General features: G+C 40.8%; 1 protein-coding gene across 1 annotated transcript in view; it reads left to right on the forward strand.

Annotated features, from left to right (window-relative positions):
- The window catches only part of Fras1 (Fraser extracellular matrix complex subunit 1), a 442,676-nt gene that overhangs the window by 174,314 nt on the left and 253,452 nt on the right, over nt 1-14,910 (forward strand). Inside the window, exons 4-6 of the mRNA XM_008843691.3 lie at nt 347-439; nt 9,287-9,446; nt 10,992-11,125. Coding sequence (XP_008841913.1) covers nt 347-439; nt 9,287-9,446; nt 10,992-11,125 — 387 coding nt within the window. The remainder of the gene's footprint in view (nt 1-346; nt 440-9,286; nt 9,447-10,991; nt 11,126-14,910) is intronic.

The following is a 14,910-nucleotide window of genomic DNA, read 5'->3' on the forward strand; positions in this document are numbered from 1 at the left end:
TTCCTCTTTTCAACAGAGGCAAAGAGCACCTTTAGAGAAATGCAGCCCCTTTCTCACTCCAAATACTTTCCTTGTATGAAGTATTTCTAGTGAAAATAATTCACTACTTCATTACATTTACATATGAAAAGATAGAGATTTTTTTTTCCTCCAAAGAAATTACTTTCCAAAATAGCAACTCTTGACGGACAATTCTTTTTGTTAGTTTATTGACTTTATCCTGTCCATCACTGTTACCTGTGGAAACTCATGAGGTTTAGGGAATCGTAGATACTTGGGGTCTGATGAATTATGTGATACATATTTGCTGCTGTTATTTCACACTGAGCTGCTTTCAAATACTCAGGGAGAAGTGCTTCAGATCGCCCCCAACCAGTGCTGCCCAGAATGTGTACTGAAGGCATCCGGATCCTGCTTCCATGAGGAGAAAACCCATGAGGTAAGTGCTTTCAGACCCAAAGCTCATTGGGCACCTGTGGATCATTGACAAAAGAAAGCCAAATGTTCAACCTTAGATTATAAAGGACAGGAAGCTCATATGGCTTTCTGTGGGCACCCAGTTTTCTTGAATAAGATAAAACTGTCCTATTTATTCTATGAGCTCTACATAAATATTTGTAGGTTGGATTTGTGTCTGTATAAATCTAGGCTGAGAATGTTGGTGTTGAAGAAGCTGTGGTGTCGAATAATTAAAGTATCACCTTTTTGTGTACTACCAGAGCTTTTCATTAGATAATTGTAAACAACCCTGAGCTGCTGAGGAGGGCAGGTGGTGCGTCTGCTGTGTGAAAGATGAAGTTAAATTGTGAAGAGATTGAGGCACTTGCCAATGTCATGTTACTATGAAGTGCTGTAATCTAGTCTAGATTTTGGTCTTTTGACTCATAGTTGAGGGCTGTTTCTGTTAGGGTACAAGCTTTCAATTTCAGTACCATCCACCTTTGAGGCTTCATTGTTGAGCTGCCCCTATGTACTATAGGAAGTCTAGCAGTAGTCCAGGTTCTGCTCACTAGAAAAGTAGCAATCTTCAGTCACGACAACCAGACATGGCTGCAGGAATGGCCAAGTTTTCCTTAGATGATACCCCTCCCTATTTCTTTCATTAAGAACCACAGTACTGGGAGTCTGTCTTGAAGAGTTTTTGGTTTACTCTTTTTTTTTTTAAATCATATTTTCTATATCCTTCAGGATTAATTTAGAGATATTAAATACTGTTTTAAAAGCACCATTGCAAGGTTTATAGTAGAAATTATGAAAATGATTCTTTTCTACTCACACTGAAATGTTACCCTGAGGTACCAGGGAAAATTGAACGTGGTGAAGAGAGGCTCTGTGCTGTAATCCTCTTCTTCCACCTGATACAAAGTGTTGCCTGTTAGCATCTCTACCTATTCATGAGAGAGCATAGGCTAACAGGATTTGATATACCACCCTAGAATGCTATTCAGTATATGTACGTAAAGCTCAGTGCTCATGTCCCCATGGACCAGATCATTTTACACAGTCCACTGTCTCCTAGTGACATGAGGAAACCACTCTTTCAGTTCTACACAATGTGTTGCTGAAAGACACCTAAGCAAGCTCTGCATTGGGAATGTCTTAATCCTACCTGTCACCATGTGCTGCCTCATCCAGTCTGTTCTGTAGAGTGGTGTCGTTTTTATCTGCCACCGGTGATTACTGTGAGGTGGAGGCGGGGAGCCAATTGATGCCAGCCAGTTCATAATCGGAGTAGGTGATGGTTCAAGGTGACAAAAATCCACCAAATAAGGTCACAGTCTGGGGCAGGGTGGGGGAAGGGGTGACCCAGACATATCAAAAAGTTCTGGTACCAGGAATATGTATATATATAGAGATATTGAATATTGATTTAAAAACACCATTGTAAGGGTTCCCTTGAAATCTAGCAAATCCTTGCATGGGTCACTAGAATGACACCATTTGTTTTCTTGTGTTATATCTGTACCAATGTACAATCTTGTTATCTTGATTTACGTTGCCTGAGAACACTAACAATAGTTTTATTATCTTTCATTTTGTTTTGCTTTGACATAGGGTCTCTCTGTAGCCCCAGCTGTCCTGGAACTCACTATGTAGACCAGGCTGGCTTCAATCTTACAGAAATCCCCCTGCTTCTGCCCCCTTTGGCCTGAGATTAAAGGTGTGCACCAGGCCCAGCTAGTTTTAGTCCTTTATAGTCGTCTTCTTTTCCTGTTAACCTGGAGCTAAACACTGAACTTTCTCTAAAAGTAGGTGCCGAGTAAATATCAATGAGTGAAAAACTTAGGCGAGTAGTCTTCCTTTCTCTGCCTTCTCCATGTCCTCATCCCACCGTCAGGCAGTCATTGATGCGGGTGGCTGGGGATACCTAAGGCCATGGATCTGTTGTGGGTTACTTAGAATCCCTTGGGCCTCCTGTGTTTGCTCCAAGTGTTTCGGAAGTTCCTCCTTCTGTTGCCCTTTGGCCTACCTCCCTTGCAGTTCACCCTGCTGTAATAGTACACTGTCAGAGAGCCCCAAACTAGATAAGAACGTGCTCGTACATGGTTTGTATGCGCACTTTCGAAGTTCAGCTCCTCAGAAAATATTCTAATTATGTTCCTGGGACTTGAGGCAGCCGAGACATAGGCTGAGTTTTGAGAACTATGACTTTGGGAAGAAATCTTTCATGGGTTGCCTCTTAAAATAGAGCTGGAGATTGATTACTTTTTGAGTTGTAATACAATCTAATTTTAGTCATAAGTTACAATAATTATGTTGTTTGTCCTCCTATCCTTCCCTCTCCTTTTCACAGCTCTAGGTTCTCTCCTCAGATCCTTGGTATTACTGATTTTCCCGAGCTGGTGACATGCTGGTCTGCTTCATTCTGAGCCTGGCGTTGTCACTCACATTGCTGGGCTTTTCCCCAAGTCCTGCAACCTTTGTTTTTTTTCCCCTTTCAGCTTGTTTGGGAGGCAGTTTCCAGAGTACTTCACCTCCCTCTAGACAGTAGTAAGCCTCTTTTTGGCCTCTGGCTTGCATCACGTAGGGCTGGTTATGGAGATCCTCCCAGCAGCTGTAATATAGCCTGGTGTTTTAGGATTCTGCTGTGGTGATCTGAAGTGGAAGCCTGGGCCCAGGGGAGAGAATTAGTAAGGGCTTAAGGGTAGCCTGGGTATGGCAGGAAAGAATAGCTGAAGCAATCCTGTCCTCAGCAACTGTGGTTCAAGCCAAGGGAAGGAGGTGAAGGGCTGCCTTCAGGGCTACAGGAGAGCCCCCTTTAATGAACGGCTGAGCCTCAAGGACTTTTCTTCATGCAGAGGAGTGAGCGTCATAGCAACTCCCAACTCAGCAAGTCAGGACATGCCTCAAGACTTCCTGGAGTGTGGAAGCCACAGAACCTTTTTGCTGCCTCCAGGTTATTTAGGAGTGCTGTGTGGGTTTATCACAGCTGGTATTATGGGAGACTGCTTCATCTATAATCATCCCAATGCTGTTCCTTCAGATTCTGTTTGGGATCTGTGCCAACTTTGCCAACCAGTTAGGGGCACAGGCCTCAAATATGATTTTTCAATGAGTCATTTGAATGAATTTTTTTAAAAAATTCTATTTATTATGTTTACTTTTTATGTGTATGAGTATATTACCTGCATGTATGTAAGTTCACCTGTGTCATGCACTGCCCACAGAGATCAGAAGAGGGTGATGGATCCCCTGGAACTGGTGTTACAGATGTTTATCAGCCACCCTGTGGGTGCTGGGAATTGAACTTCGCTCCGTCCTCTGCAAGAGCAGCCAGTGCTCTTAACTGCTGAGCCATCTCTCCAGCCTTGAATGAGTTTTTTTCCTTGTTTCCATGAGGAAGAGGGAGAAGCACTATTAATCCTTTCTCTTTTACTCCTTATTCTTTTGATCCCAACATGAAGTAGTTTAAATCTGAGAAGATAGAGCATGAAGATTCAGTGAAGAGAGAAAGTGGCATGTGGTAATGCCTCATGCAGATCCCACTGAGGGGAGAAGGGACTGAGGTGGCAGAGGCCACTCACCTTCCTGTCCGTGAGGGTAAAGGAGAGCTAATTTATGTATATGAAGGAAGAAGCAAATATTGAATTCAGCCTTGTTCCATTCAAAGCAGAGAGTATAATTATAAAATGCACTGAACACTCTGAGATATTTAGTATTCTGAATTTATAACTTCATAACGGGAGCAAATTATGTGAAGAAAAATTATATTTTTTGTTCTGTCAGTAAGCCAGCAAATGCTTTATGACCTTATCTTTCTTTTGGACTTATGTCAACACTCAAGCTAACTTGTTAGTTCACTCTGCTGAAGAATGCATATAAGATGTTGTCTGTAGAATTTGCTTTTGCCAAGTGTCAGAATCTCTTGTTTTCAAAAGGGTATTAATGAGGTTAAGATGGCACAGCTAAAACTAGTTCTTATGGGAGCATTGCTTGGTGCATCTGTTACTCCTTGGTTTTATGTAGCTCTCTTTACTGCCACAGTTTTATTAAAAATAATGCTTTTGTAAATGGGTATGGAGAACACTGTGAAATTATTTATATAGGTAGAAATGAAATTTGGCATGTGCTGAACCCCTTGATCTCCAGGCTGAGTGCTTTGCATGCATTATCAATCCTCAGAACACTTGGGAAGAACGAGGCAGAAGATAAAAATGGAGGAGACATGTGGCTCATCCTCTCGGGACATGAGTGCATAATTCTCTTTCCTTGCCTTGTGTGCTTTGGGTCACCAGCTGCAACTATCTTTGTGACTTTGACATGAAACAATGGAGTCTCCCTCCTGAGTGATCTTTGTTATTCCCATAATTCTCAGGATTTTTTGTGAAAGGAAAAGCCATTGCTTAATTTCATGTCTCTTGGGTGGGATGATAGATTCCATGATCACAGAGCCCCAAAGTACTGGGGCTCTGCTAACACAACCCTTTCATTTTACAAATGAGAAACCTTGGTGATTGACAGGCTGTTATTATAGTTAATTTTTGTGGTCTGTGTCTGAAAGGTGGTGTGATTACAAATGTTTTAGAAATGAGTCTGATTTTCAGTAGTAGCCAAAAACATGTTTTAGTGAACTGAAATATCTAGACATTTAGAAACAGCCTCCATGTCTACAGCCATACCACCCTAATTTTTGCCCATATTTTAAGTAGTAATTTGCTTTGTGATGACAAAAATTAAAATATTTTATTGGTGAAAAATTGGAAAATAGAAAAATACACAAACAGAAATAAAATTCTAAGTAATCTCATTACTCTGCAACCATAGTTAATATTCTCTTGACTGTTTTACTGGTGGTATTAGAAAGAGAGGTAGCAGTTGAGATAGGTAGGTAGATAGACAGACAGACAGGCAGATAGATATATAGACAGATATATAGATGTAGAGAGATAGACAACACATGTATGTTTTAACACAGCTGGATTAATGCTGACTATATGGTTGATGCCCTGCCTTTTTACATAATATTCTACTATAAATAGTTGCCAAGCGTACTCTTGGAGAACATTATTTTCTATTATTAGCCCTTTGGGTAGCTTTTCAGTTTTTACTAAAACGTTTCCACTTTGACTATATAGAACAAGATGGAATTCCATCAGTTGAAACCTTTTTGTATATCATTGATCATTTTCTTCAGATAACTTTTTTAAAGGTTAAATTATTAGAACAAAGAAGCTACATGTTTTGGTTACTATGTTTACTATTTGTTATTAGGCTGTTTGTGTAGTAATGGCCCTTGGGGATCTCACCATCAGTGCAGTCTCTTCAAGTGTGACCACCATGGTGAGGCCCGACTGGCTACCTTATTACAGGGGCTTTAATGAGAGGAAGCGCTGTGTGTCAGAATCTCAGGACTCTGCAGCTTCATCCATACTAGACACTATGAATTTTAAATTCTCCCTGTATCTGATAGTAGCAACACTCTATCTTTTTAAAAAAATATATATTTTATTTATTATTTTTATGTGTATGAGTGTTATGCCTGCATGTAGGTAAGTGCTGCATGTAGGGGGCTGTTGAATCCCCTGGAACTGTAGTTATGGACAGTTGTTAGCTGCCATGTGGGTGCTGGGATTCAAACCCCGGTCTTCTACAAGAACAACCAGTGTTCTTAACCACTGAGCCATCTCTCCAGCCCCAACACTCTTTTTTAAAATATTTTTTATTGTTTTTATTTTATGTATATGAGCGTGTTGCCTGAATGTATGTGAGTGCACCCATGTTGTGCAATGCCGTGAAGGTCAGAAGAGGGAGTCGGATTCCCCTGGAACTGGAGTTAAGGACGGTTTGTAGCTGTCATATGGGTGCTGGGAATCGAACCCAGGTCCTCTGCAAGAGCAGTCAGTGCTCTTAACCACTGAGCCATCTCTCCTTTTTTATTTTAACATTTCTGTGCATTTAATAAAGCCAAATCTTCTCTTAGCTCATTGACAAGATTTTATTTGAGCTGTTTATCTTTTTCTAATTTTAATTGCTTTTGTGTCTAATTATAAAATTTGTGCTTTTTGCCAGTTTTGTCTTTCAATTTTGTTTGCACTGTCGTTTTTCATAGATATGTATCTTTTAACTCATCAGAAACTATCAGATTTTCTTTTGTAAGCTCTTTCTTTGCTTTATGCTTCGGCTTTTCTAAGCGTCATGGTCAACAACCCTCAGTCTTTTATTAGCCCATAGTCTGCTATACTAAATTTGAAATTCATATGCAATAACATAGAAGTAAAAATTAATGGGAGCGGTCTTGTCCTTTACATTCTTGTCTACATCCTCTATGCACAGTCAGCACAAAAGTATAAAAAAAACCCAACCGGCCAACCAGTCAACAAAAATGAAAACAAGAAAAAGAAGAAAGCCATGAATTCACAGTAGGAAGAGGGGAAGGGCTGACATTCTTTTATTTTAAAATATTGAATTGATGAGGAAAGCTTGACTATATCCAGGGTGTTGACTGCACTGATTTGGAATACATTTATATTGTGCAGTAATGTCACAATGAAACTACTCAGAATATCCATCACCTTGATGGTTCTATGCTGCACAGCAGACCTCAGAACTGGTTTCCTACAACTGAACGTTTGTGCCATTTATGCAACATTTTCCCATTACCTATCTGCTGCAGTCCCTGTCAACACTGCTGTATCCCATGTGAGTCCTTTCTGAGGGCCAATGTGAGACCTTGTTGGCTGTCCAAAATGCTACCTTTTGAAACGTTACAGGCATCCAGTAAAGGGAGCACTGTCACACCACTTCATGTTTAGACAAGGAAGTAAGATTGGCAAAGGTTAAGCCATCTACTCCATTCCCAACATAGGAAGGGCTGAGCTGGTATCTAACAATGTGCTGTGCCAATGAAATCCTTGGCTTGACCAACAGTGCTCACATGCATGACTGCCCTCTTGGGCTCCCTGAAAGTCAGTCTAGAGGAGAGTAGTGTGGTACTAAAGTGATGTCCAAATCACTGGATTACTATGACTGCCTGATGCTGAGATTGTTACAATAATAGCCCACAGTTTCCTAATTCTGTAATATTAGACTTGGCATGATTAAAGAGTGAAGTCCCGACTTGCTTAGATGAGATCTAGCGTCTCTGTGTTGCAGATGGAAAACTCTTCTGGGTGCCAGTTTGAAGAGAGGCAAGAGAATGGCTTCTTACAATTTCTAGTTGTAATCCCCGGAATATTTTGGTGACTGAGTGCTTGGAATACGTGGTGTTTTGATAAACATCTACTTGTGATTTGTGCTGAAACATATCCATCATACATTAGATTTCAAAGAGTCAAAGGGGAAATAGATTCCAATAATTAAGAAAGTGCTGTAGGAGAAAACAAAACTTTATTCATTAAACTAATGTTACTGTAGACCTTGGGAAGGGCACCATTAGTGCATTCTACAATGGAGATTAAATGCTGAGACCACTGCTTCTCTGGTCAGTTCATGTACACATAGAAGTTGATGCTGACTTGCTGGTTCACGCAGCATCACATCTGAGAATGACCAATTTAGATATAGCGGATACTTGGTAAATTATATGATTGTTCAAAAACTGGATCTATAGGTTAACTAATAGAATGTTAGCCTTGACCCAGCGTATAGGATGAAGAGCATCACTGGGATTGTTTTTTGCTCTACAGTTTGTGGGAAAACAGGAGAGTAGGGCCCTCTTCTTGCTTCTACAGTTCCTAGGAATATGAGATCACCGGACCTGGGTATGTGTATGTGAGTATGTAGAGAGAGAAGGAGAGGGACAACAAACATGAATGAGAATATGGGAACTAGTCAGAATAGAAAGTCAAACAAGGAAGCAAATCAGAGTGAGAACTGTTGACAGTGGTAGGCTCTGGGGGTAAAAGTGTAGCTCAGTAGTAGCTGAGTGTGTGCTTAGCATTTGCAAGGTCTTGGGTTCAAGTCCCAGCACCACCAACAAAACAAAACAAAAAAAAGCAACCCATAGCCTGGGTGTGGTGGCATACCCCTGTGTTCTCAGCTGCTTAGGAAGCTGAAACAAGAAGATTGCTGAGATCCAGGGATTCCAGGCCAACTGAGGCAGTACTGTGAGCCACTGTCTCAAAATACACAGTAGAACCATTATGAAGGACCCTGTAAATGTGTGCGTATGTATTTTCCTTTGGGATTCATAATTTTTTAAATGATGGGTGTGATGGTTAGTGCTAATTGCCAACTTGACAGAATCTAGAATCACCTAGGAGACAGGCTTCTGGCCATGCTTGTAGGGAGTTATTTTGATTACATTAATTAAAGTGGCAAGATCCACCCATGGTCTGCAGCATCCTTCTCTGGATGGTATTTGGGGCTGTAAGTGGAGAAAAGGAGATGAGCAGGAGAATGCATTCATGGCTCCCTGCTTCCTGATTGTGGGTGCAATGTGGCTAACTCCTTCAAGCTCCTGCCTCCTTGGCTACTCTAACACAATGTACATTGTAAACAAGAACAAACCCTTTGTCCCTTAGGTTGCTTTTGCAAGGATATTTTATCACAACAGCAGGGAAAGAAACTGAGATGATGTGATTGGTGTCGTTTTAATTTCATTTTGTGTTTTGTTGAAACTTTAAAATACAAACTCTTGGAGGTAATAGAAAGAAGAGTTGGTTTTTGAATTGGTCTTTGACAGAGAACATTTGCAGCCTCTAGTCAACCTTGCCAACTCAGTCATCCCCCACCTTTCCCAAGCTCCACCCTCATTTTGTATGCGTGAAGTCTGTTTCTATTTGGCTGACAGAGGTCTGGAGTCTGGCACTAACTTTCTTTTTCTTTTTCCCTACTTGACACACAGCACGGCACTGAGTGGGCCTCTTCTGCATGCACGGTGTGCTCTTGCACTCATGGGGAGGTTAGATGCTCCCACCAACCCTGCCCACCTTTGTCGTGTGGACCACGGGAGCTGGAATTCCTGGCTGAAGGAAGCTGCTGCCCCATCTGTGTGGGCCCTGGGAGTGAGTATGAGCTGGTGGGAAGGGTTCCTCTCTGCCCTTGGGGTTATATGGTGATACCTCAACTCTTGGCTTTCTTGTACAGTGTGGCTCAAAAATCTGGAATCCCATTCCTTTTGGAACCAAAGGCTTGTACTTGTTAGGGAGTGATGTTTCAGAGAGTGAGACTGAAACAGATCTTTAACCTGCATTCCAAACTTGGAATTCTACTGGTCTCTGATTTATATATTGTGCCTTGGTCATCTACTTCCCTCTGTTACATCTCCCGAGAGGGAGTAGGAACAGGGAAACAGTCCTTCAATTTGACTTCATAAGGCCAAGGTCATTTCTCCTGACCCTTCTTGGAGAGAAGGACCAGACCTGTTCTCTACTGGTACTGTTAGTACCAGTTTTGTTAGCTGGTCTTTGAGATGGTGTAGAATTTTTCTCCCAGATAAAGACAAGAAGAGGTCATTCATTTGTCTTTCTTGCAATCTCACTAAACAGATTATTTGTGCTTTAAACCCAGGCAACGAGCTTTCTCTCAGCAAGCCCTGTCTAGAATGAATACTTGGCCCATGGACCCCTTTCATTACATTTTAGATATATATGCCCCATTCTACTTTTATAGCTATTCATGTGGAGTTATAAGTAAGATTTATCATTGCTGTATCACACTTTCCCCTGACATATAATAATTAGAGTATTTCTTTATCAGTAGCATCTGGAAGGCAGTCTCTATTCTTACCTCTTCCTTTTCAAAAAGATCCCTGGTTTCCTTCCACTTCCCTGGTATTCCATCCCTGACAGTTTTTTGCACTAGAGAACGAGACCAGGGATTTAAAGTGTGCTCAGGAAATGATGAATGTAGGATGCTTGCTTTATGCACTTCAGAACTTACCCACCAGCTGATACTATCACTGTAACCTGCTTTGGGTCAAATTCCCTGCATGTGAGAATATATAAGTGATGGAGTGGGGATAGTGTGGGGGAACGTGCTGAGTTTGTGGAATTCACTCTTAGATCTTAAGAGGGTTTCTCATTGGTCCCCTATAAGAAAGACGTATTGAAAACATTTTGCCTCAAGAGATAGAGCATCAGCTAGCAGCAACCACCTAACTGGTAGAAATGCATCTCTGGTTCAAAATGCAAGAGGAAGCGTTTGCTTTGCACTCCATGGAATCTCTGTGAACATACTGTGTTTTGTATTTGCTTCCTGGGGCTTGGAGGTGCTCAAGGGTGAGTGGACCTGCTCCCAGACACCCTGGGCCTCACCTTGAGATATGATACATAGGACACATTACTTCCCTAGCACTAAGTTTCCTGATTGGGTAGAAAGGATTGGGGAGTGGGCAACTGAGAATATATCTCGGGAAGTCAGCAGGAGACTGGCCCATGGGTGAGCTAAGGCTCTAAACCTCTACTTCACTAACTGACCAGTTTCAGAGATACCAAGTAGCAATTGCAGAGCATTGAGCCCTGGATAGGGCTTCCTCCTGTGTACTGTGGTCCCTGAGTCAGTACACGCATTCTGCCTCCTAACATAACTCTATGCCTTGGACCTTCCAGAACCCTGTTCCTATGAGGGCCAAGTGTTTCAGGATGGAGAGGACTGGAGGCTGAGCCACTGTGCCAAGTGTGTATGCAGAAATGGGATCATCCAGTGCTTCTCAGCTCAATGTCAGCCTCTGTTTTGTAACCAGGTAAGGAGGATAATGTTTGAGTGGACTTTTCACAGGGTACTAATGGCCAAGAATTTGGAGTCTTCTGAGATACTGTCCTGCAGTCCCAGAAGTACTAGAAACAAGAAGCCAGGGCTTTTTCATTCTCCTTATACTTTTGGAGACAATATTGGAGATGTTTCTTTTCCTCCTAGAAGATACAGATATGTCTAATTACCAGCTATTTAGGCAAATTGTGCAATGAAACTGAGCCTTGAGGGTCTGCATAAGGAAGCCTCTGGCTTGAAATGCAGATGTTCCAAAAACGTCGAGCTAAACATCTGGAAAACATGGCAATATGATCAAGTTCCTTACTTTTTCTCCCGCATATAGGTGCAGTCTACTCTTTAAAGACACATACACATCTTTGAATATGTTTATCCAGTTGTACATAATTTAATTCTTATAGGATAATGATTCAAATTACCAAAAGATTTTCTCTGGGGATGTTTAGATAGTGGGCTCTTGTTCTTCGTTTGAAACTGATTTTCAAAACATTAGGCTGCTCACACAAATCTGGAAGAGAAAATCAATTACAAATAAATGTGCTCTTCATGGGATTGTATAGGTTTTTAAAAAAAAAAAAAAAAAAAAAAAAAAACTCTTCCAGAGGCTCCTAAGGATGTTCCATGGATGTTGACAGATAACTGTGAAAGGAGTTTTGCCTCCAGTGGAAAAATAGCTCATTTTTGATCTGTGGAAAAGCTGGAAACCAAGATTTAGTTGATACAGAGCAGCACTTTCTGTCAAATAAAACAAAATCAATAACAAGGCATATTGTGACAATTGGGCAATATTTTTAAAGGCAGATGAAAGGCAATTAGACAAGAAATGCTAAATGCCAAATCAAGCGAAATGTATCTAATTGAAGACTGGGTTACCCCAACAACTATACTCATGGCTCAGCTCCCAATTGATCACTAAGACTTGTCCTAGCTTGAGATCACAGGTGAGCATCTTGGAGCTGCGTGGGATCCCGCCCCCTGCTCTTGGATTGGATGGAGCTGTCATGTTGAGCACTAATGCATATGGGAGTTCATTCTTCTTGCGTAGTAAGGGCAATTGGGCAGTTTGCTGCCCTTACAATAAAGAAGAGGGAGAAAAAGGGAGGCCTGTTGGGGCTCTTCTGCTTTAACTCTTAAAATACTCAGCCACACACGCATTTTAGGGGGGCAGACACTGGAATAATTGGAAGGACTGTTTCTCCTGTGAAAACATTAGCCACAAATTCTTGCTTCATTCAGAGTATTCATTCATAGTTTAAATCAATAGGTACAATAATGCAAAAAAGTGGAATTTGGTACAATGCTTGTGTTGTAGATAATCTCAGCCACTTTTGTCTCATTGTCTTCATTTTTGCCATCACTATATATATATTTGAAAACCCACAGATCATTTAGAACTAATTATATTGATTCAATATCACTATGAAATATTGGATGTTTCAGTGCTACAGAGGAGTGCCATAGGACTGGTGTTGTTGATATAACACCTTATCCTGCCTGTACCTGCACAGTTGCCATTACCACTGCCACTGCTACCACCACCATCACAGTTCAGGTGTTTGACATGCATCAGTCGTTAACTTTAAGGGTTTTGTAATTCTTATAACAGCCCTAGAGTAGGAGCAATTATTATCTTCTTCATTTTATGTCTGATGAAACAGGGGTGTGGGGAGGGTAAATAACTTGCTCGAGATACCACGGTTAGCAAGTGTTAGTATTTCTTACTCAGCAGGTTTACACTAGAACCTCAGAAGATGTGTCTGACTCGTGTTTCTAATCATTATGCTACCTTGCTTGCAAAATGAGCCATATAGTATTTAGGCATAATAATTACAGAAATAATATTTGCTAACATAATGAAGAGCGACTGAAAGCATTTTTACATGCCTTAGTTCTTCGAGTGTAAGAAAAGGACAAGTTCATCACTAGAAATGCAGTTTCTAAGGCTTGATCTCTGCAACAGTCCTCTCTTTAAGAATGTCTATGACTTGTAACACAAGGCTGATTTGTTTTGTTTTAGTTATAACAGGAGTTTGTGCTCCTTAAGACAAGCTTGGAAAGGAAGAAAGCAAAAATTCCTAATCTAGTATTTCTTTGTTTGATAATTTATTCCATTCCTGACAGACAAATAGGGACCTTTGCATATTTGTATCATTAAAATTGGTGATAATCCATAGTAAAAATGTTTGGGTTCAAATGATGAGTTGTTCCCGTAATGAAGGATTGATTTCATACTGAAGTTGCCTGTCCTCAACTTTTGTTCAAGTGCTTTGTGAACTGAACCATATCCCCAGTCACCTTTATCTGGGCTCACTGAGAGGATCTGTGCAGCCTGATGAGAATTGTTCCTGATGATATTACCATCACTTATTTATTTATTTATTTGCTTACTAGCTTATTTAGTGTGCTCTTGGGGATTCAACTTAGGGCCTCAAGCCTGCTTGACAAGTACCCTGTCAATGATCAGATTTTTGGTTCACCATTTTTAACATCACAGTTTCTTATTATTGATTTATCTGAGCAATTTGAACTTAATTTTTGAATAATTTTTATGAAGAAAATGATTAGTATGTCCTCTGAGTCTCTAATACTTGAGAATTATTTTCTTGTTGTCTATATACATTAAAAGACAATTTGGAGCCTAAAATTTAGAGTGACAGAGATCATTTTCACTGAATTTGGGGTTGTACTGTTATAGAGAAGTCTGAGGTCTGTGTGTTCTCCTGCCTTGACCCTTGTTGGAAGGCATGCAATCCTTTCCCTGTGCTCTGCTTTTATTACCTTAACTATCTTCTGGTCTCATGTTTGGTTCTGTATGGGAAGGTGCTGTAGGGGCGACATCTCTAACCTCAGTTCCTCTCACCCAAGGACCAAGGTGATTTTCTAGTTCTCTGGTAATGTGTGCCCTTTCTATCCCATAATATACAGCTAGTGTTGCCATGATACATTCTTGTAGGATGCTATTCAAACATCTTCTAGGACATTTCTAGGTGAAATACTGTTTGGAAAAACTTGTTTCCCATGTGTGAGAGCTGTCTGCCAAAGATACAAGCGGCTGTGAGACTGAAAATGAAGCAGATAGGTTCACATTCACACACAATGGAGTTCACGGGGGACTTAAGGACAGAATGTGTCTTGGGTTGCAGCAAGATAGGTGGATGTCTACATCTTGAGAAAGGAGGATGTCATTTTTATGCTAACCTAAATAAATGTGGGCCACCATCTACCAGAATGTATGCAGCCTTTCTCAAAACCTATTGACATGTCCAACATCAGTGCCAGCATATGTGCTTGGCAGACTATCTGGATGATGCTATTCAATGGGGCTTGGGATACATGTGAGGGTCACTAGTGGGCAAGTTGGTGGCAATGATCAGGATAGTTATGATCATTGTCGAGAGACGAAGCCTTATATGTATATATCACTTCTCATATTATCCTGGAATATAGAACCCTTTCAGACTGTATACCAGTATTTGAAATGTACCCCCCCCCCTTTGGTGCTGATTAATCACCTCTGTTCTAATTTTTCTCATTTCCTTAGAAACATGTATGACTCAGGTTGCTATTCTCTTTATCAATCATGTTCTCATAATCTATTATGTCTTTCCTTGGCTTTGGAGATAACTTCTTGAGTTTATTTTACTATTCTCAGTACTGAAGACCCAGCGACCCAGAGCAGAAAGTAAACCAACAGCCCTTGCTTCATTCTCCCAGTTTATTATTATCATGACTTCTGCTCTCTTGTACTTCCCCATGGGC

The sequence above is a fragment of the Nannospalax galili genome, unplaced genomic scaffold, assembly GCF_000622305.1.
Source record: "Nannospalax galili isolate Female #2095 unplaced genomic scaffold, S.galili_v1.0 scaffold440, whole genome shotgun sequence".
In the NCBI taxonomy this organism is placed as follows: domain Eukaryota; kingdom Metazoa; phylum Chordata; class Mammalia; order Rodentia; family Spalacidae; genus Nannospalax; species Nannospalax galili.